Source organism: Mizuhopecten yessoensis, unplaced genomic scaffold (assembly GCF_002113885.1).
Source record: "Mizuhopecten yessoensis strain PY_sf001 unplaced genomic scaffold, ASM211388v2 scaffold11175, whole genome shotgun sequence".
NCBI classification, from domain to species: Eukaryota; Metazoa; Mollusca; class Bivalvia; order Pectinida; family Pectinidae; genus Mizuhopecten; species Mizuhopecten yessoensis.
The window spans coordinates 845286-869636 of record NW_018408917.1 but is presented as its reverse complement, the minus strand read 5'-3'; the positions used below and the strand labels follow the sequence as shown (position 1 = coordinate 869636).

The following is a 24351-nucleotide window of genomic DNA, read 5'->3' as shown; positions in this document are numbered from 1 at the left end:
ATTGTAGCTAGCTGACGGTGAACAACACGTACGCTGCCAGCAAAAAAGTAGACGAAAACATCACGTAGGCCTTATCTAGTTGTAAATATAAATTGGTGTTCTACAGAAGACGTACACATATTTGGTTTTATTTAAACGCTAACAGTCGACCTGGTAAACTGCGATTGATCCAGAGACGTATTGTGTCTCACCAAAGGTACGTTTTGAATGCATGTCCATGATGTATTTGTGTATTGATTCTGTAAGTTTGTAGCCGGTTTTTCGGCTCAAGATCTGACGTTTTGGAATTGATGCATTATTGGAATGCAAGACCACAGGAGTCTGACGTTAATCAATATATATTTACATTCTGTGTTATATGAGACTGCATATATATATATACTACAATTTACAATGATATGGCCAGTGAAGGAATACATTGTCCACCAGATACTTTCGATATCAATAGGCCTTAGTCAGAGAACTTTCTTGGTTCGTTAGAATTTAGTAATGTAGGTCATCGCAAAAAATAAAGCAACTTGACAAATTATGACAATATAAATTTATTATAACATATGTGTATGTATCGTCTAGTCATATTTTTCGGTGCGTTATACATTTCCGCGCAGCCATTTTATTAAGCTATTTATCTCGTAACTACCTGACCTGCTGGACACAAAACAAGGTTATTTCAGACGTTTGGCCATCGTCTGTAAACTGACAAAAATTACCGGAAGTTCGTCCGGAAAACATAAGAAATAATCAGGCAGCCATCTTTGATTTTGATATTGAAAGTTTGTTATGGCTATTTATCGGGAAGTATCAGAGGGATCTTTCTCAAATTTTATATGTAGGATCCCCTTGGTCCTTAGCTGTGCAGGGCAACTTTTGAGATTGATAGAATAAACAACATGGCCGACAGGTAGCCATCTTTGATTTTGATATTGAAAGTTTGTTATGGCTATTTATCGGGAAGTATCAGAGGGATATTTCTCAAATTTTATATGTAGGATCCCCTTGGTCCTTAGCTGTGCAGGGCAACTTTTGAAATTGATCGAATAAACAACATGGCCGACAGGTAGCCATCTTTGATTTTGATATTGAAAGTTTGTTATCGCTATTTCTCAAGAAGTAAAAGAGGGGTCTTTTTCAAATTTGATATGTAGGTTTCCCTTTGTCCTTAGCTGTGCAGGGCATTTTTTTTAGACTGATCGGATAAACAACATGGCAGATAGGCAGCCATCTTTAATTTTGATAGTGTGGGTTTGTTACGCTCTTTCTCCGGAAGAACTAGAGGGATCTTTCTCCAATTTTATATGTAGGTTCCCCTTGGTCCTCAGCTGTGCAGTGCATCTTTTGAGACTGATCGGATAAACAACATGGCCGACAGGCAGACATTTTTGATTTTGATTTTGAAAGTTTATTATCGCTATTTCTCGAGAAGTATTAGAGGGATCTTTCTCAAATTTTATATGTAGGTTCCCCTCGGTCCTTAGCTGTGCAGTGCAACTTTTGAGACTGATCGGGTAAACAACATGGCCGACGGGCAGCCATCTTTGATTTTGATATTTAAAGTTTGTTATCGCTTTTTCTCAAGAAGCTCTAGAGGGATCTTTCTCCAATTTTATATGTTTGTTCCCCTTGGTCCTCAGCTGTGCAGTGCTTCTTTTGAGACTGATCGGATGAACAACATGGCCGACGGGCAGCCATCTTTGATTTTGATATTTAAAGTTTGTTATCGCTTTTTCTCAAGAAGTTCTAGAGGGATCTTTCTCAAATTTTATATGTAGGTTCCCGTTGGTCCTTAGCTGTGCAGGGCATTAGCTGTGCAGGGCATTAGCAAATTTTAAATGTAGGTTCCCCTTGATCCCTCGTTGTGTATGTTATATTTTGAGACTGATCATAAAAACAAAATGGATTAAAAGAAGAACTAAACAGATCTTTCTCATATTGCAATGATCGATTCTTTTTCTTTCACATTAAGTAATGTACTAGTAAATATGTGAAATGACAAACTAACTTTGAAGGTTGGCTTTCATATACATCCGTATTAAGTTTAGATCAAAAGTTACCTCAAGGTGCATTTACTGTTAACATGACTCGATCAAACAGATTAGAGGAAAGAAGAGAAAAGATCGAACTGACAAAGAACTAATGAAGATGGTACAAAGGTGGGCGCCAAAATCCCTCTGGGATCTCTTGTTCTTTATGGGCATCTTCTTCTGAATAACCAAAAGACTACATTAGGGTCGTTAAAATATATGGTCCGAAGCATTCTGGAATGAAGGGGTTTCTTTCTTATGCTCCATTCTTATGCTTATTGATTATGTTTCCAATAATATACCAACCTTCTTGTCCAACAATAAATCAAAGTAACTTCAGAATATTGTATGTTACTATTTTCTCAATCAAAGTCTATATGATTGGTGTATTTTGTTGTAGATAGCTAGTGACAGACCTGGTATAACTGGAAACCATTCTCTGATATTCGAACAAGATGTTCGAGTCCTATCAGGAAGAGGTGTTAGAGGTCCATGAGATTGTTGTCCCTCATCTCGGGACACTTCCGATCCTCAAAGGTGACTTCAATCTGCTAGGCGAGAAAGTCAAGAAGTTCATTGGCAAATACGTAAGTTAAAATCAAATATAAAATAATGTTAACCCATTGTAGTCTGAAAGAGTCAACACCGAATACAAGTAAATCACCTGTAAATATTTCATACATATAGCTTCATTTTATGCTACCATGCACAAATAATAAGAATTTATATTAAGATTACCTCTTTTATATATGATTTCTGTATAGATCTTTTAAATAAATCACCTTTTTAATCTACTGTTGTCACAGTGATCTATCTTTTTTCTACATGCATTTATTTTTCCGTCATATTGACCTATTTATCTTTCTTTTTTAAAGTGACCTATTTCTTGTCACAGTGACCTATTTATGACTGTCACAGTGACCTATTTATCTATTTTTTTCATACTGACCTTTTAAATTGCCCCTGGTAGATTGACCTAAATATTAAATATTAAAGAATTGTGTCCACTAGGAAAATTCATCTATGAGGCAAACAAATTAAGGGTATTATAATGGAATATGATTGTCTTCATTCTCTGTACATTGTCCATGACTTGTGTATATCCTTGTATATGTATTGTATACTGATGGGCTAACGGCCTTAGTTTGAATAAAACTTAAAACATTGACCTATTGATCTATCTTTGTCACAGTGACGTATTTAATTGACCGTATGACAGTGACCTATTTATGTCTGTTACAGTGACCTTTTTATCTATCTTTGTAACAATTCCCTTTCCAATATATTTTTGTCACAGTGACATTTCTATCTATTATTGTAACAGTGACATATTGAATTGCCCTTGTCACAGCAGTGACCTATTTCTCTTTTCCTGACACAGTGACCTATTTAATTGGCCTTATGACAGTAACCTATTTATTTCTGTTACAGTGACCTTTTTATCTATCTTTGTAACAATTCCCTTTTCAATATATTTTTGTCACAGTGACCTTTCTATATATTATTGTAACAGTGACATATTTAATTGCCCTTATCACAGCGACCTATTTCTCTTTTCCTGACACAGTGACATATTTAGTTGCCCTGTCAAAATGATTTATTTATGGATATCTATGACTTTTTTTCTCTCAAAGACAATGACGTCTTTTTGCGATAAACTGTTTCATTGTTGTTATAGTTACTGTTTACTGTCATCCTTATTTAATAAAAGTAACCCCACATGTTGATCCCACATTCAAACAATGATGTAAGATTTTTCATTACATCAGGAACAATGAATATAAAGATGGAACTATGAAATAAAGATGATATCTATAAGTCATTTACGTTGATACTGATATATCAATGTAATGTTAACAACCTTGTATTTCAACACATCTGTCACCTGATCTGAATATGACAAAAATATGAATTCCATGTATTTGTTGATATTCAGACATAATTATACCGAGGCATGTCAATTCCATTTTCAAGATCGCATTTTCAGATGAACATTATATCACTTTTATGAAACTAATTATATGGCTTGTTTCATTTAGGAAAGAATCGTGAGTGTAGATTTGTTTTGCTGCAGGTACAAGTGTGTAAGCCCAGAGCATTGTATATATGTGATGGAACTCAACCCGAAGCAGACGAGGTCACACAAAAACTGGTGGAGCGGGGAACTCTCACCCAACTCACCAAGTATGAGAACTGGTGAGTACGTGCTTGTCACAGGAAGTATATAATTCTCACCAAACTCATCAAGTATGAGATTGTCACAGGAAGTATATAACCCTTACCAAACTCGTCAAGTATGAGAACAGGTGAGTATGTGATTGTCATAGGGAAATATTTACATTCTGTATGCTTGGACCCATTGACGAAAATGTCATTCATTTTTGAATAACACAGTTTACCTCATTACTGCGTATTGATACACTAAAATGTAGCACATGACGTACTTGGTTTACGTCCGCTGTGGAACAGCCCTCAATGTAGTTATGTTATGCTTATATGAGTTAATATTAAACATGATTGACTTATTTTAAATGCCTATAGTGTGTAAACACAAAAATAATAGATCACCCGTATTAATTATACAAATTAAATTTGAAAAAGTAACTATCTTTTGTTTGTTTTGTTGTCATGCTGTTGTTTGGACCACCAACAGAAGTTTTACATTTTCCCGCGAAAACAAGCTGTTCTCTCTACTGCATTGCCCCCATGTATAAATAGAAACCAATGCCTGTATTTGTTTTATTTATGCTTGCATCGGAATATGTTTAGTGCTTAATCACTCATCAAACTCACCATTAAATTATAAGAACTGGTAAGTATGTGATTATCACTGAGGAATATATGTAACAAATTGCATCAAACTGACCATTAAAGTATGAGAATTGGTGAGTACGTGAGTCTCACATGAAGTATACAACTCTCACCAAACACACCAAGTATGAGAACTGGTGAGTATGTGATTGTCTCAGGGAAGTATATAACTCTCATCAAACTCACTATTTAAGTACGAGAACTGGTGAGTATGAGTTGTCAGAGAGGAATGTACAGCTCTCACCAAACTCACTGTTGAAGTATACTCGAAAAATAAGATTCGGTAAAAAACATGTGTTTTGGAGTTACAAAAATATATTCTGTATTGATCCAGGTTACTCAAAAGGTATATCTACAGCCAATGATGACTTGTTGTATGTATAATGTCTAAATTATAACTTATGTATTCTTTGAGTTTACTTGCAATTCGTTACCTATGATTACTTACCTGTAGTGTTTACTTAGAACAGTGGTTTAGATACGCATCATTACTTCAAGTTCAAGTTAAAATATTTTATTTTCTTGTCAAACACATACTATTCATAAAATCACAATACATATACCTTTGAATATAAAATGTGTCTAGCCAAAATGACTTATTAGACATGTTATAAGACCAATCACACTATTTACTATCTTCAGACATGTAATGTTATTAACCAGTCTTTGTAAAGACAACTATGCTTGATAATCGTTTTTTTGCTAGTAGCAGGACTATAATATGCATATGTATAATGCCATGTACCCCAACAGGGTGAGAGATATACAAGAGTGGTTGGGCCTATCCGTACCGACAAATTATATACCCCCACCCCCTGTACCTGCACAATCATCTAATTATAATACATAATTTAATATGGGAGAAACATAGTTCCTCTCCTCCACATAAGAGAAAGTTGGGTAGCTAGGGTTTTTTGGAGAACTGGTTCACACATCAAATATCTGAATTGTTCAAATTTGTTCATATCATTGAAAATACATTGTTTGCTTTCGTTAAAATTACAGATCTAAGATCATCATAAAATATACATTCCATTAAACAATGATACTCGTTTTCTACATCATTGTTGCACAATTTACATAACCTATTATTGACAGGAATCACAGGTCGGGCATGCCTACCTTTTTCAATTTCAAGGGGCAAAGAACCACATCTAAAGTAAAATAAAAACATTCTTTTACATTTGAGATGAACAGATTTTACATAATCGCTAGTGACAGGCTCATACTTGTAAGTTCTATATGTACACAGTTTATTACCATTTACATTGTTTGTGTCATCCCACAGAGACAACTGCCACTTATCATCATCTTCCAATTTGACTCTGGACATTCCTAATATTAATATCTTTCATACGTTTGTGCGTAAATGTATTTGCGGTTAAAACTTCTTGAAGTTTTCTCAGATATCAGACTAACAAACCAAGAGTCACAGGATTTTCAAATAGAACATGACCATTTATGAATTGTCTGCAGCTATCATCGCAATTCTTTATACTTAAATATAATCTAAAAACTTCAGTTAATTGGTTAACTTCACATGAATTCCAACCCATATCTCCTCTAAGGGCTACATTACTTGCATTTCTATCAGCACCCAGAAAATACATGCATGTTTTATTTTGAACAATAACAATTTCTCTATATTTATTCAGACCCCAGATTCCAGTACCATAAAATAGCACTGGTTCCACTAGAGGTACATACACCTTACAATAAACTTCATAACACATTTCTCCAGCATGTACATACTTGGAATAAAAAGCATATAATGCTGTACTTGCAGATTTACATAATTCTTGTACAGTTAAATGTAAATTCAAGTGTTGATGAAACCATAAACCAATGTATTTGTAATTCTGGATTTTTTCTATAGGTATAGCACCACATGTAAAATTAAAATTTGTTAGAGGTACAGATGGATTGCGAAAATGCACAACATTTGTTTTTTCTTGATTTATGCCTAAATTCCATCAACCTCATCTTGTGCGATAAGTGCTATATTATCCGCATACAGAAGTATGGATACCTGGGCGTCATCGACCTTTACACATTTACCTAGTTATTTAATATCAGGGGCCAGATGATCATTTATATATAATGAAAAAATTGTCGGGGAGACTTTAAATCCCAGTGTTTCAAACCTTGTTTTACTTCAAAGACCTCTGTAAGTTTACAGTTAATCTTTACCCTTGATTGGATATCATGGTACAAGGATTTTATGGCTTGTAAGTAGTTGCCATGGATACCAAAATGTTGCATTTTAATCCATAAACACCATTACTTGACCTGGAGTAATTTACCTGTGGTTGTTTACCTTTATTATTAAACTCTAGTTTACCTGTAATTTTTTTCCTGGGATTGTTTACCTGTGGTTGATTACCTTTGTTTTTATAAATGCTAGTTTACCTATAATTGTTTACCTATAATTGTTTACCAGGTACAGTTTTCATGTAAAGGTTTACCTGTAATAGTTTACCGGAAATAGGTTACCTATAATTGTTTATCTGTAATAGTTTACCTGTAATATTTTACCTATTATTGTTAACCTGTTATAGTTTACCTGAAATAGTTTACCTGTGGTTTTACCTGGGATTGTTTACCTGTTTCTTTTTACCTGACAGCTGGCTATGTCGAACTGATCCCGCTGACGTAGCAAGAGTTGAATCTAAAACGTGGATTGTGACTGAGGATAAGTACAAGACTGTACCACATGTACGTGAAGGTGTAAAGGGAATACTGGGACAATGGCAGTCTCCAGAGGGTATGGAGAAGGAAATGAGTACACGTATCCCAGGATGCATGGCAGGTATTTATTAATGTTTAAAGAAATGAATGTCCACACTAATTGTTTTTATTGTAATCGGAACAGATATGTTGTATTTAATTATACAGAGAGTGAGTAACTTTGGTCAATCAACGATAATGGGTTATTAGCTCACCTGGGCCGAAGGGCCAAGTGAGCTTATGCAATGGTGCGGCGTCCATCGTCCGTGCGTCCGGCGTCAATATTTTACTTTAAACAACTTCTTCTCAATAACTAAAAGGCATAGGATGATGATATTTGGCCAGAAGCAAACTAGGATAAAGGGCTACCAAGTTTGTTCAAATGAATGACCTTCACCTATTTTCAAGGTCACAGGAGTCAAATATGTTAAAAACTTTAAACAACTTCTTCTGAATAACCGAAATGCCCAGGGTGATGATATTTGGCCAGTAGCATGATGGGATGAAGGGCTACCAAGTTTGTTCAAATGAATGACCTTGAGTTGTATTCAAGATCACAGTGGTTAAATATGTTTAAACTTTAAAACAACTTCTCCTGAATAACCAAGAAGCATAGGATAATGATATTTGGCCAGTAGCATGCTGGGAAAATGGGCTGCCAAGTTTGTTCAAATGAATGACCTTTACCTAAATGCAAGGTCACAGGGGTCAAATATGTTTAAAGCCTTTAAACAACCCCTTCTGAATAACCAAAAGGCTTAGAGTTATAATATTTAGCAAGTAACATGCTGGGATGAAGGGCTACCAAGTTTGTTCAAATGAATGACCTTGACCAATATTCAAAGTCACGATGATGAAATATGTTTAAAACCTTTAAACAATTTCTTCTCTATAACTGAAAGTCCTAGGATGGCGATATTTAAGTAATAGCATGCTAGAATAAAGGGTGACCAAGTTTGTTCAATTGAATGACCTGGACTCATATTCAAGGTCACAGCGGTCAAATATGTTTAAAACCTTTAAACAACTTCTTCTGAATAACTAAGAGGCATAGGGTTGTGATATTTGGCCAGTAGCATGTTGCCATGAAGGGCTACCAAGTTTGTTCAATTGAATGACCTTGACTCATATTGAAGGTCACAGAGGTCAAATATGTTTAAAATCATCAAACAATTTCTTCTGAATAACCAAAAGGCCCAGGGTACTGGTATTGGGATGAAGGGCTTCCAACTTTGTTCAAATAAATGACCTTGACCCACTTTCAAGGTCACAGGGGTCAAGTGTTGTAAAATCTTTAAATGACTTCTTCTCAATAACCAAAAGGTCCAGGGTACTTAAATTGGGCCTGTAGCATGCTGGGATGAAGGACTACCAAGTTTGTTCAAATGAATGACCTTGACTCACTTTCAACCTAATGTCCTTGTTCGACATTCAAGGTCACATGCGTCATATGTTTAAATCTTTTAATAGGTTCTTATGAATGAAATACTGATATTCTGCCTGTAGCTGTATTTTAATCCACTTTTAAGATTACAAGTGTGAGATTAATACCAAGTGAGCGATGCATGCCCATTGGGCCTCTTGTATTTAACAAATATCACGGAGAAACCATCCAAATCAATGAGGATATTTGATTGGGCGGTTATAACCGCAATCATATAGAGAGACAAATGTTATCTAAATGATTTGTTTTTAGTGTTTAAAAGATCAATCTTAAACTCTTACCTCCTAAAAATGAACAGAACTTTGATCTCAGTAAAACTCTAATGAATTTAATCCTCCCGTCCCCTCCCTAATCCCTAACACGCTTTACATCTCCAAACATGAAGTTCTCAATTTAGTGAGATTATGACTGACTTTTACATATCTGATTTTCATTTCAGAATATTTATTGTTCAGATCTTAGATACAAAGGAATTGGGCAACAGGCAAAGCCTATGAGCACCCTCTCCTTACAGTAATACACAGTTATACACATCTTATTGTAGTAATGACAAAACACATGTATGTAATATTTATAAATAGCTTATTACATTATTATTTTTTAGCGATTGTTGATGCAGAAACTAGATTACACAAACATCAGCAATATGCATGGTGCAGGTGGGCAGCCCATACTAACATACAAGTCTGTGGTGGTATCATTCCAAACAGCGAAGTCATGTGATGATTGATATATAAATAAAGTGTAAACTAGTAAAAGCGTCTAGTATCTTTAATGAACGAACCTCTGAACCTTCTCCAGAATACTTATATTCTGTATTCATATTGATATCGAGTCTTCCACATCCAGAAAGAAAGGTATTGGTATTTAATGGAATAGTGTCATTAAGAGTACATATCCGATTGCTTTACAGGAAGAACCATGTACGTGATTCCATTCAGCATGGGCCCTATTGGGGGCCCCATCAGTAAGATCGGCGTCCAGCTCACCGACTCTAACTACGTATTGCTGTGTATGAGGATTATGACCAGGGTACATCACAAGATCTGGGAACACATCGGCAACGATGACTTTGTCAGGTGTGTCCACTCCATGGGCTGTCCAAGACCTGTCCAAAGTAAGTACAGGGTAATGTCCCTTGCATTGAATCTCTTAATAGCTACCACAGACAAATCCAAAAGTTAAGTCTGGAGTTATAAATTTATGCTTTAGACTGTCACAATATTTTTTTGGCATTTTACGGCCAAGATAGTTTTGCAGCAGTGTTCAAAAGAATACTTATTTGATAGAATATTTGATTTAGTTTATTTTAGGTGGCACTTAGATCAATCAATTTTGAAATAAGCAATAAAACATATGAAGGTCACATTGAAGCCATACAATTTTTGTAATTAGGGTCCAGTATCAGAGATACGGTTGCCCTATAGTAATCACTATGTCTGTCTGTCTGTCTGTCTGTCTGTCTGTCTGTCCGTCCACAAATTCTGTTCTTGGTTTATAACTTTGATATTTATTGACCGATGTTTATGAAACTTGGTCAAGAGGTTCAGTTCACAAAAATACACATTGAGGTAAAAAATCAAGGTCAAAGGTCAAGGTCATTAGGTTCAACGGTCAAGGTCAAATTTTACATCTTTTCACTGATGAACATTTTGTTATGACATCATCGAGCAAAGTTGATCAGAATTAAACAAAGAGTCAACTGGCCAAAGGTCAAGGTCATCGGGTCAGGGGTCAAGGTCAAATTTTGTAGCTTTTCACTGGTGAACATTTCACTATGACATTATGAAGCAAAGTTGTTCGGAATTAAACAAAGAGACACATTGAGGCAAAAGTCAAGGTCAAAGGTCAAGGTCATTAGAGTCAAAGGTCAAGGTCAAATTTGCATCTTTTCACTGATGAACATTTTGAATGATTTATGAAGCGAAGTTGATTAGAATTAAACAAGAAGTCAACTGACCAAAGGTCAAGGTCATCGGGTCAGGGGTCAAGGTCAAATTTTGTAGCTTTTCACTGGTGAACATTTGGCAATGACATTATGATGCGAAGTTGTTCGGAATCAAACAAAGAGACACACTAAGGTAAAAAGTTGAGGTCAAAGGTCAAGGTCATCAGATTCGAAGGTCAATGTCAAATTTGCATCTTTTCACTGATAAACATTTTGTTATGACATGATGAAGCAAAGTTAATCAGAATTAAACAAGGAGTCAACTGACCAAAGGTCAAGGACATTGGGTCAAAGGTCAAGGTTAAATTTTGTACCATTTCCCTGATGAACATTTTGTTATGACATTATGAAGCAATGTTGTTCAGAACTTAACACAGAGTCAACTGACCTTAGGTCCAGGTTACGGGGTCCAAAGGGTCAAGGTCAAGATTTGTATTTTTCACTGATGAAATTTGTTTTATGATATCAAGAAGCAAAGTTGGTCGGAATTAAAGAATGAGTCAACTGATCAAAGTTCAGGGTCACTAGGTTAATGGTCAAGGTCATTTGGGTCCAAAGGTCAAAGACAAAGTGGATCTCTGACTTTGACCCTGGCTCTTGATGTAGGAGGTATATAAGGTGAAATAAAACAAATCAAAGCAAAAAAATAGTATTGCACCGGTATTTACATTTCTTTTAGCCCAGCAAATATGGAGGTGGAAGGAAACAAGACTCCCATCATAGCACATGTAAAATGTATATTTTGCTTCCTTGCGATTTATTTTGAAGTCCAAATGTCAAACGTCAAGCTCAGCTATATGGGCAGATTGCTTCTTGATGACTATGGGGGATATATTGCCACAAGACGGGGCCCTTACTGACCTGTCAGTGTTCTAGTTTAATACAAAATTTGAACGTTCGAAGACTAATATACAAACATTCGCAATAGTATAGTTGCATGACCTTTTCGTTATGGCATAAAAAGCTTTTTTCCATGAAGAAATATATTTGGTTTTCATTAATTTTTGTTCATATTACAGGAAAAGTTACCAACCACTGGCCTTGTAATCCCGAAAGAATCATGATAGCACATTATCCAAAGGACAAGCTTATCTGTTCCTATGGAAGTGGATATGGAGGAAATTCGCTTCTGGGCAAGAAGTGTTTTGCATTGCGTATTGCAAGTACAATGGCTCGGGACGAGGGCTGGCTAGCTGAACATATGCTGGTAAGCCTTCTCCCAAATACTATTATATTTTGATGAGAGAAAATGTTTTTGGCAATTTTGGTCAATTTCATTTCACAAATATCATATTCATAACAAATTGAAATTGATTCAATGAAAAGCATACATGTCAATTTTCTGGCTTTCAAGTATTAGGGCAACAAGTTATAAAATGTTTTTCAATTAAATATTAAAAATGAAAGAGTTTATGTTTTTTCTTCTCTTAACGAATATTATTTACATAGGCATTCATATAAAAAATAAAAATAAATTAAAGATAATGTGAGATTTTTTAACCTTGAAAAATTAACAGTTAATTATTTGATATTTATAAAAGTATTGATTAATATATATTATGATATATTGATTTAATTTTATGGGTTAATTTCTGATGATATTGTTCCTATTACATTGGAGGGATTTTGATTTAGTTTAATGTTAATAGCTGAAATTTCAAACTGACACTTTACCAGGAGAGCAATCAATTAACACGATTTATATTAAATGTATATTTTTCAGGACATAACTACAGCATACAAATAAAGCCGGTGAACAATTCGTACTTAAACACTGTGTCTGACTGTGTATTTGGCAGATTATGGGCCTGACCGATAAATCAGGCAAGGAGGTGTTTGTGGCTGCGGCCTTTCCCAGCGCCTGTGGTAAAACCAACCTGGCCATGCTGACACCCTCTATACCAGGCTACAAAGTGAGATGTGTTGGTAAGTTGAAGTTCACTCACAAAGACAAGGCATCAGGATACAGAAAACACAAATATAGACATCTGATGTCTCCCTATTTCTTAGGTAGACTCGCTCTGAAGAATCAGACTTTGCCCACAACTGCTTTTAATATGGCTTAGTGCACTGGCACAGACAGAGGTCTGAGGAACTGATACAGAAAGACACAATTATAGACATGTGATGTCTCCCTATTTCTCAGGAAGACTTGCACTGAAGAACCAGACTGCCTACAACTACGTGTAATGTTATAAATTTCCTGAATAGTTGAAAATGTGTCTGTGAACACAAATAAGTGTGTTTCATCTGTTCTGGATCGATTGCATTGGATCAATGGTAACTTAGTCTTAATTTATGAAATCAATTTATTTATGTATAATCAAATTCAGTATGCTGATTCTGCATTAAAAGAATGTTTGCAACAACAATCTCCTAATCTCAAACTCAACGTCAGAGGTGTTTTTTACAGAGGAACAAACGAATGATCCACATACCTATGCTCCCTTCCAGTGGTGACAAATCTCTCTATTTCATGTTTTCACGTCATCAAAAATGCAACAATACAGATGTACATAAGAATATAATGTACATAAGAGTATATAGTATCTGACTACAAAATGCGAACCTCAGTTTTCTAAAAGAATTCAAAAATAAAGAATCAAGTAACTTGTACGAATGACAATTATAACCCCGCAACGAAGTTAGGTGGGGTATACTGGAATCACCCTGTCTGGATGTCTGTCTGTCGTCCGCAGTAACTTGTCCGGAAAACTCCTCTTAATTAACAGGCGGATTTCATTGGAGCTTTGCATGAATGATCAGTATCTTATGTAGATGTGCACTGGCATTTTAATTTGGGATTTCGACCCTTTTTGATGGAGTTATGCCCCTTTTTGTGAAATACTTGTCCGGAAAACTCCTCCTTAACTCACAGGTGGATTTCAGTGAAACTTTGCATGAATGATAAGTATTTCATTTATTTGTGCATCGGCATTTTAATTTTGGATTTCAACCTTTTTGGTGGAGTTATGCCCCTTTGTGCAAAATACTTGTCCGCACAACACCTCCTTAACTAACAAGTGGATTTCATAAAAAAAATTGCATGAATGATCGGTATCTTATGCAGTTGTGCACCCTCATTTTAATTTGGGATTTCAACCCTTTTTAATGGAGCTATGCCACTTTGTGCGAAATACTAGTCAGCGGAACACCTACTTAGCTAACAGGTAGATTTCATTTAACTTTGCATGAATGATCGGTATCTTATGCAGTTGTGCACCCTCCTTTTAATTTGGGATTTCAACCCTTTTTGATGGAGGTATGCCACTTTGTGTGAAATACTTGTTACTTGTGGGAAACTATATTTCTTTGCCTTTGTAAGCCTTTAACTTACAGTTCTGGTTTATATAGCAGCGGGGGTATTAGTTAGCCTTTGGCTTACAGTTCTAGTTTGGACATGATTAATCAATTAGACATACTGTACACAGAAATTAAATATGCTTTGATAAAAGTAATGTTATGAAATGTAATGGCATTTAAGAGGTTTAAAGGGAGGTAACTGTTGTATAATTGTGGGTTAAGTGTTTATTGTAGCATACCTGTCTACGACCTTTATGAACACTTTCTCTATTCGCAGTGTTAAATAATACCATGTTATTGATAATGCTTGATATCATTTTTTAATTGAAATGTGAATTAGTATTTTTCATATAAAATTGATAATAATCAATAATGTTTTGGAAACAATAAAATAATATACAGTAAAGCCTCACTAAAATACCACCATTTGTCCGTAGAAATGTTATGTATGCGCTATAAAAGGTTTGGAATATGTTGGCAGTTAAAGAGTTGGCAAATGAAACGAGTGGCATTATATCAAGATTTTACTGTAATTGAAAACAAAAATTAGGAAGTTGAATCGGAGGCGTATGTATGTTTAACAAGCATTTCTAGCTTACTAGTATGCCACAATATCACAGAATTTAAAGATCTCAAAATATTTCAAAATCAGAACATTATGTGATGGTTTTATTACAGTGTTTAGCATGTACTTTGAGCATGTACTTTGGTAAAACACGAATACAGCATTGTATTATACCCTAAAAAATCTAAACGGAATCTTAATCTTTGTATTGATCAGGTGATGATATAGCGTGGCTGAAGTTTGACAGTGAAGGTGTCCTGCGAGCTATCAACCCTGAGAACGGGTTCTTTGGCGTGGCTCCTGGCACAAATGCCAAGACAAACTCCAATGCCATGAAGTCCTTTGAGAAGAATTCAATCTTCACCAACGTGGGGATGACCCGCGATGGAGGGTTTTACTGGGAGGGGATGGAGGATGAAGTTGAGGATAAGGTACTCCTCTGAATTCATCACGTTTCTCCCACAACCACTACAGGTTTCCTCACTCATTGGGTAAACCTGCTAGGAGTTGGTAAACAATTTTTGTTATCAACTAGCGAGTAATAAAATATTAAAATAGTAAATGATATAAAAAAAATCTTGCATTTATAGTTATAAAGTCATATACCCATTGTGTTATATACCCAAATGTATAAGAAAACAATCAATTGTTACAAGAATAAAATGTTGAAGTGAGAAATTTAAACTTGTATATTTTGACTGTAAAAAAATCCCTAAAACAGAATGTTCTATGTTGTTTAAAATAAAATCTTTGATTGAATTCGATTTTCAGAATATAGGCATCACAACTTGGCTCAACGAGAAGTGGCACATCGGGGACCCAGGCAAAGCAGCACACCCTAACTCCCGCTTTACATGTCCTGCAAGTCAGTGTCCCATAATCCATCCTAAGTGGGAGGCCCCTGAAGGGGTACCTATCAGCGCTATCATCTTCGGCGGACGGAGACCAACAGGTATAGCCTGGTATATATTAATAAAATTGAGGCTAAAAGTTAGATGAGTGATAAATAGATGAGAGCACATCACACCTGTTCTTTATTCGTTGCACTGGTTACCTGTACGATACAGGTCACAGTACAAAATTCTGGTGTACACAAACAAGGCGCTGAATGGAACAGCTCCTCAATACCTACAGGAGCTTGTTACCCTGTAACAGCTGTCACGATCACTGCGGTCGGATTCAGAATCTTTGTTGTGTGTCCCAAAATCTCGTACTGTGACCTACAGAAACAGATGCTTTGGGAGGGTTTCGGCTACGTTGTGGAATAGCTTACCATCTGCTATTAGAATTCAAATACCCTGGTCAAGTTCAAGAGGGATATCAAAACTCATCTGTTCACGACTGCATTTTAGAACCCTTGCAAAGACGTCATGTAAATACCACCCTTCTATTTGTTCAATTATGTGCACATTGCTTGTTAAATGTATGAACGTGATTGTAAGCCTTTGTTGTTTGTTTTCACAATTATAACCATTACTGTTATCCATATGTTGTAAAGCGCTTTAGAGTAATTTTACAAATTATATAGGGCGCTATATAAATGTTGTATATTATTATTATTATTTATAAAAAGAGGCACCCATTAGGGTCAGTTATATTCATAGGGACATTTATGAAAAAGAGCTTCCTATTGGGACATCAATGAATAAGAGCCTCCCATTGGGACATCAATCGTTTGCATATCCTAATATGAGGATCCCAAACGTGATATCTGATTCAAATTGAGAGACCCCGGCTACTTGTAAATAAGAGTTATCCAAGCAAAACAGCTTTCAATGAGAGGCACTCAAAGATATACTTGTAATTGAGAGGCAGCCATAGGGAAATTTATTCAATGTGGCATCTGAAGGGGATATAATTGAATGGGAGATATCATTAAATATCGTTGTCAATGTAAATTGTAAAGAAATATGAGTGATTCAATATCTAATAAAGCCAGATAGAGGCTATGCAGATCATATTTAGACAAAAACAATTCCATTCTGTAGGTGTTCCTCTGGTATTTGAGACTTTTAGCTGGGAGCATGGAGTCATGGTCGGGTCTTGTGTCAAGTCAGAAACCACTGCTGCAGCCGAACATACAGGTAAGTAGGTCACTGAAACAATGCTATATAATTATTAGGTCACTGAAACAATGTCAGATTAGTAGGTCATTGTGACAATCATAGGTCATAGGTCACTGACAATCTATATACAGGAAGTAGGTCACTGTGATAATGATATATGAGTAAGTCAGTGTAACAATAATATGTAAAATGGTCACTGTGAAAGTGCTTCAGTGTATATAAAACAGGCCTATAAGTGGTTCAGTATATATAAACAGGCCTATAAGTGGTTCAGTGTATATGCAACAGGCCTATAAATGGTTCAGTGTATATAAAACAGGCCTAAAAGTGGTTCAGTGTATATAAAACAGGCATATAAGTGGTGCAGTGTATATAAGACAGGCCTATAAGTGGTTCAGTGTATATGCAACAGGACTATAAATGGTTCAGTGTATATAAAACAGGACTAAAAGTGGTTCAGTGTATATAAACCAGGCCTATAAGTGGTTCAGTATATATAAACTGGCCTATAAGTGGTTCAGTGTATATACAACAGGCCTAAAAGTGGTTCAGTGTATATGAAACAGGCCTAAAAGTGGTTCAGTGCATATAAAACAGGCCTATAAGTGGTGAAGTGTATATAAAACAGGCCTAAAAGAGGTTCAGTGTATATAAAACAGGCCTAACAGTGGTTCAGTGTATATAAAACAGGCCTACAAGTGGTGCAGTGTATATAAAACAGTCCTATAAGTGGTTCAGTGTATATACAACAGGCCTAAAAGTGGTTCAGTGCATATAAAACAGGCCTATAAGTGGGTCAGTGTATATGCAACAGGCCTATAAATGGGTCAGTGTATATAAAACAGGCCTAAAAGAGGTTCAGTGTATATAAAACAGGCCTGTAAGTGGTGCAGTGTATATAAAACAGTCCTATAAGTGGTTCAGTGTATATACAACAGGCCTAAAAGTGGTTCAGTATATATAAACAGGCCTATAAGTGGTGCAGGGTATATAAAACAGGCCTAAAAGTGGTTTAGTGTATATAAAATAGGCCTATAAGTGGTTCAGTGTATTTAAAACAGGCCTAAAAGTGGTTCAGTGCATATAAAACAGGCCTATAAGTGGTGAAGTGTATATAAAACAGGCCTATAAGAGGTTCAGTATATATAAACAGGCCTATAAGTGGTGCAGTGTATATAAAACAGTCCTATAAGTGGTTCAGTGTATATAATACATGCCTATAAGTGGTTCAGTGTATACAAAACAGGCCTAGAAGTGGTTCAGTGTATATAAAACACGCCTATAAGTGGTTCAGTATATATAAACTGGCCTATAAGTGGTTCAGTGTATACAAAACAGGCCTATAAGTGGTGCAGTGTATATAAAACAGGCCTAAAAGTGGTGCAGTGTATATAAAACAGGCCTTTAAGTGGTTCAGTGTATATAAAACAGGCCTATAAGTGGTGCAGTGTATATAAAACAGGCCTAAAAGTGGTTCAGTGTATATGAAACAGGCCTAAAAGTGGTGCAGTGTATATAAAACAGGCCTAATAGTGGTTCAGTGTATATAAAACAGGCCTATAAGTGGTTCAGTGTAAATAAAACAGGCCTATACGTGGTTCAGTGTATATAAAACAGGCCTAAAAGTGGTTCAGTGTATATAAAACAGGCCTATAAGTGGTTCAGTGTATATAAAACAGGTCTATAAGTGGTTCAGTGTATATAAAACAGGCCTAAAAGTTGTTCAGTGTATATTAAACAGGCCTATAACGATTACTGTTTCAAGAACATAGATAGTTTTCTATTTTTCCCGACAACACATAATGAAATATCAAATGAAGGCAGTGAATTTTCAGATGAGGGCAAACGAATAAAACAGTTTTAATAGGGTTCAAAACATCATGAGGAATTGCTACCAGTCAGTTTAACTGTTTAAAAATGACAGTATAAGAACCTTGATGGTAAACCTTGAACTTTGTACTATACCATGTACCATTATTATCATAAAATGTTGCTGAAATTCTGTAAGACATGTATATTTGAAATTTTAAAACCATTCATCGATGAAAATAACTCGTTTTATAAATTAGTCTTTGACCTATTTTACTATATTTACTTACAGGAAAGAACATCATGCACGACCCAATGGCCATGCGTCCATTCATGGGTTATAACTTCGGACACTACCTCCAGCACTGGCTGGATCTCAACAAAGCACCGCATAAAGTAAGCATGACTATAATTAATAATCTCTTAACCCACTGTCCTTACCTTTTTTAAACAAAAATTTGAAAATATTAACTTTAATCCTAATACTATTTTCACGATCTTTCATCGCTAACAGTTTATATGGTTTTGACAATCCAATCAATAAAAGAGATTTGTTTATGATACATTATTTAGGAAAAAGCTTCAAAAAATAAAAATATATATTTTTTATTTTTTATTAACAATCTTTTGTTAATTTCTGCGAAGTTGTATTTTACTTTGGTGTTAATTTTCATGAAGTAACTTTTTTTATTAGATGCCGAAAATCTTCCATGTAAACTGGTTCCGTGTGGGTGAACGAGGTCAGTTCCTATGGCCTGGATTTGGCGACAATATTCGTGTCCTTGATTGGATTGTGCGACGCTGTGCTGGCGACGAAAGCATTGCTGTCAGATCCCCAATCGGTTTCCTCCCAAAGCAAGGTCATTGCCAGCTATTTGTTAAACTTTAGTATAAAAAACATGAGGAAAAAAAGTTTGTTAAATGCAGTAAAATGTTCACTCGTCTTTTATATGCATTGTTTAAAAGAGGTGCATGTGCAAATGAGTTTAAATCCTCGTGGTGATAGAATCAATTCTGTAACTTGCATAAGGAAGAAAAATGGCAGAAGAATTACAGTAACTTGCAATTCATTTAATATCCGAAATTTGCCAAAAAGAAAAATAAACAAATTTCATTAAGGTTGTAAAACGTTTCAAGGCTATTCCAATATACAATGTACGCTATATATTAAATGCTGTCTCTCTATATATATAACTTAATTTTCATGAATACGTGTTTTAATCAATGGAACATTATTTTCAAATTTTGAAATGGACAATAGGGAATGACTGCTTCTACACATGAACACAAAAGTAACATACCTTTTTTTATAGGGCATTTAAACGTTGATGGGATTGAGGACTTTAACTGGAACGAACTGTTCAGTCTCCCGAAACACTACTGGTCAGACGATGCTAGAGAGAGCAGGCGATTCCTCGAGGACCAGGTTGGTCAAGATGTCCCGCAAGAAATCTGGAATCAGTTAAACGCACAACAGACAAGAATAGAGAAAGATCTGTAGTTAAAAGTCACAAGCTAATGCAAAAGGGTAACCAATATGAAGAGGAGATAAACGATGACGGAGAAAGACAATTATTAAACCGAATGAGTAAGATCTCTTTTGTTGAGGAAAACCTTATGAGTAGATGCACATCGGATAAGGATAGATAAATGATTGGCAGACAAAGATAAAATACAAGGGAGATGACCTTGTTCTAGGGGAGAAAAATTAATATGATATTTCTTTTTACATGGAATGTGTTATGAATTCATTTGTTGAGAAAGAACAAGGCTCAAGCTGTTAGGTTCGTTTTTATCTTTATAATTATTAATTATTGAATATTATCCATGTACAATTAGGTGTCCTATACAACCTAAAATATAAAATATAAAAGCATTTATTATCTACTTTATTATTAATCACGAAATTCTATTTGAAATATAGTATGACGAATGCCAATTGAGTCAAAACTATTGATGTGTAATTGTACATTTGAAAATATGTTTATATTTAACTTATAGATATACGTGTATGACGTTCTTATATCCAAGGTCAAAGACATTTGCTGGTATCTTCTTAGAAGTTTGTTATTGTAATCATAATCTTAGGTAATTATAAGCAAGTTATCACTATTTTTTTTAATATTTAATGTTCATTTTTCTTCATTTAACAATGTTTTTACACTGTTGTAGGAATCTTATGCAATACCTATCTACATTGTCATTTAGATAACCATATATCACGGATAATTTAATGTCCAAATGGTTCAAATACTTCTAATTTTCCAATTTTGTAATTATATACATTTGCTTGGCATTATATAGACTAAATATTAATTACCAAAGTTAATTCTGTTCATTTCTCTTAATGGTTATTATAAGAAAATAACATAATATGTAAATTAAATGCATAAAAGTAAATGGGGATTTAAAACCCCTTCAAGGGAGATAACTTCATACTTTTTTCAGAACATTTCCTACAAGAACAAAGACTATTTTTTTGATAATACTGAGAACTATGTCTTATGCATTATTAAATATAATCGAAATTCAGATATGTCAAATCTTAAATAAAGTACTTAAAAGGTTTTCACTTGATAAATTTAAATGTGGGCTCCACTCCAATGCTAAAAATCACGCATATTCTTCATATTTTGCAACACTGTTGCCAGACTGCAGACAGTATTGGAAATGAAAGCCTCAGCTCTTTAAGCTGATAGCTTTTTTATGCCGGAAAGATCTTGGTCTAAGGTCGGATGCGACCTTTTCACTATACACGACAAAGACTATATGATATTATCTGCTGACTATAACTCAAATTTCTTTGAAGTTGATTATCTCTCAGAAACTTCGTAAACTGCAATAATTTCGTAAAACATTCCCTTATATCTGCTTGTGCAGACTTTGCCTATTGTAGAAATCACTACGACAATTTTTGAAATGTTGAAAAGATACTTACATTGGTCCCTATTTAATAAAAATAATGTTATTAAATAATAATGTAAAAGGTCAACATAAAATATTCATGCCAATTCTGTAGTAACCCTCCAAAAGCAAGGAGTGGATATTTGCAATTCATTGTGAAATAAAATTGTTCAATTATGTCGACAGATTGTGTATTTTTATGAGTAATTTATAGCCAAATATGGTATGTGAACTATGTTGAATGTATCTGTAGATGTAAGTTGTAACTTATTAAATATGTTTAGAGAATATATTTTGGTTTGTAATTATTCGGAGGAAACAAAACAAAAATGATTTAGAAATACACATGTGTTGACAGGGAGGGTCTATTGTGAACTACTGCTTCCAGTGAAAATGGAACCCGCGACCTTCCGTTCTAAGCCCACCGCTTACCGACAGGGTAAAAGATAACTCCCTCTATTAAAACCTGTCACACAATTGCACTTTCCAGTCATTCGACTAGAGATAGTCATCACTCAGTCAGTCTTTCTTTTGTAATGTGAGCAAAGGTTATTAAACACGATTAGTGTGTGAAACAAGTTTTCCGAGTATGACTTCTGACATTAAATTCACTAAAAAACATAACTCGCGCCAAACGTATCTACAAAATGCTAAACGAGACGCTTACCAGACAAGACATAATAAACTTCCTCGCGCCTCTCATCTGAATTTTTCACGATAAAAATTGCACTGCATTCATATATAATTCCATGAACGCTCCCCCGATAATACTTGCATGAACATTGGCAAAATCCAGCTTCAAGCTTTGGACATTATTAAATATGCACGTAGACTGCCTTATCTGCCATTGAATCTACTTTTGGCATTTTCATATCTTCTGAAAGATCTAAATTGCAAAAAACATCTGCGCCCGACATCAGTTTTGAAGATAGCTGAAGGGCTGCATGTGTAGTGACTTTATTTTCTAGATAGAATACCGGAGGTTTCTGGTCACGTTTGGCGCAGCTTAGGGTTCACGTACGTGTATCTTCTAAACCAAAAACCAAAGTGTCTTGTCGAAAACTGCCGTCCGGTTTCACTGCAAACTTCTGCAAGATAATTCAACCTGTACTCACAAATATCAAGCCATAGTTCATGGAGATGAAAATGACTCTTACATGGCCCATGGAGATACGAATTATGTGAAACACAGCTTTTCCAGTTTCCAAATATCTCGAAAAAATACCAAACAGCCTTCAGACATTCTGGACATTTAACATGGCTTATTTAAGGCTGTTCATCGATATTTGATAGGTAGTTGATTCGAGCTAAGGAGCTATACAGCAAGTAAGCTGGTGAGGGAGTACTTCTTACAGATTAACGGCAACTGCAGAGTTTTCAAGAGGTCGGTACTCGGATTGTTCCTCTTCGTCAACTTTATGAACAATCTCCTTAATTGTCTGACTACTGTTCAATTCATCACAGACCACTCGATCGCCTACATGTCCCTCGCTATATCATAACAGGCAGACACAAAACATCACCAGGATGACCTAGACACACTCGCACATTGGAGAGAGGATTGGTGCACGCATATTCACCAAGCGAAACGCTCAGTTTTTACTGTTACAAACAAGAGGAGAAACATAGTAAATATATTCTAATTGCAAGACAATATACACGAAGTACCCAAGGTTACCAAAACCTGCAAACTGAACTGGAGCAAACTAATTGATGGTATCTCGAACATGGCGAATGGTATTCTCGGCCTTCCGACAGACGTCTGAGGTTTCCTCATTGTCCATCAAGCAGCAGTCGTATAAGACACTAGTCTACTGCTATTCCATCTCTGTATGTGCTCTCATCATCAGTAGACACTGGAAAGCGTTTGGCGGAGGACAGCAACGGTTGCATTGAGTACAAGCGAACGGGTCTAGCGTCATTGTCAGGATCCAATGTCTTGACTAGGTATCTTTAAAAGACATTGAAAGGAACTCCAGACTTGCCTTGGTTGAATTAATCGCTGTCTCTTAAATATTCCTCTCCACACACCATTTAGAAGAATCCGACACACTCTTGACCACGCCTACCAAATCCCACACCGTAGGATAGACGCAGGGAGGATATCTTTCTTCCAAAGATCCGTTCGAGACTAAATGCACGGCCACCATGCATCGCCAGTTTGGATATAGTCTCTATAGTCTAGAATTTGCGTCCATTATCCCCCTTTAATAAGGAACTACACCCGAACGTATTAGGGGGATGCTTTAAGTTGCCACAATAGGTCATACCGTAGTATGATAGCTCAGAGCTTTTGGTTTTAGCTCACCTGCCCGAAGGGCAAGTGAGCTTATGTCATAGTGCGGCGTCCGTCGTCCGTCCGTCCGTCGTCCGTCTGTCCGGCATTTTTACTTTAAACAACTTCTTCTAAGTAACCAAAAGGCCTAGGATGATGGTATTTTGCCAATAGCATGCTGGAAGCAAGGGCTACCAAGTTTGTTTAAATAAATGACCTTGACCCACTTTCAAGGTCACAGGGGTCAAATATGTTAAAATCTTCAAACAACTTCTTCTCAATAACCAAAAGGGCAAGGGTACTGATATTGGGCTTGTAGTATGCTGGGAGGAATGGCTACCAAGTTTGTTCAAATGAATGACCTTGACTTACTTTCAAGGTCACAGGGGTCAGATGTCTTAAAATCTTCAAATGACTTCTTCTCAATAACCAAAAGGCTCAGGGTACTGATATTAGGCCTGTCGCATGCTGGGATGAA

The 24351-nt window shown here is 35.6% G+C and overlaps 1 protein-coding gene across 1 annotated transcript; it reads left to right on the top strand.

Annotated features, from left to right (window-relative positions):
- Positions 1–21888, top strand: LOC110440237 (phosphoenolpyruvate carboxykinase [GTP]-like). Its single transcript, XM_021483184.1, has 13 exons — positions 1–196; positions 2422–2608; positions 4096–4217; positions 7457–7641; positions 9917–10120; positions 11971–12158; positions 12751–12877; positions 15036–15250; positions 15591–15771; positions 16808–16903; positions 18987–19090; positions 19389–19554; positions 20008–21888. The coding sequence occupies exons 2-13, from the start codon at positions 2477–2479 to the stop codon at positions 20193–20195; spliced, it is 1908 nt and encodes a 635-aa protein (XP_021338859.1). The 5' UTR covers positions 1–196; positions 2422–2476; the 3' UTR covers positions 20196–21888.
- The last annotated feature ends 2463 nt before the right edge of the window (positions 21889–24351 follow it).

Bases quoted from the DNA above. Each gene is read 5' to 3' on its own strand.
- LOC110440237 (XM_021483184.1), top strand. From the start codon at position 2,477: ATGTTCGAGTCCTATCAGGAAGAGGTGTTAGAGGTCCATGAGATTGTT. The intron at 4,218-7,456 runs GTGAGTACGTGC...TTTACCTGACAG, and splicing joins CTCACCAAGTATGAGAACTG to CTGGCTATGTCGAACTGATC. The intron at 19,555-20,007 runs GTCATTGCCAGC...CTTTTTTTATAG, and splicing joins CGGTTTCCTCCCAAAGCAAG to GGCATTTAAACGTTGATGGG.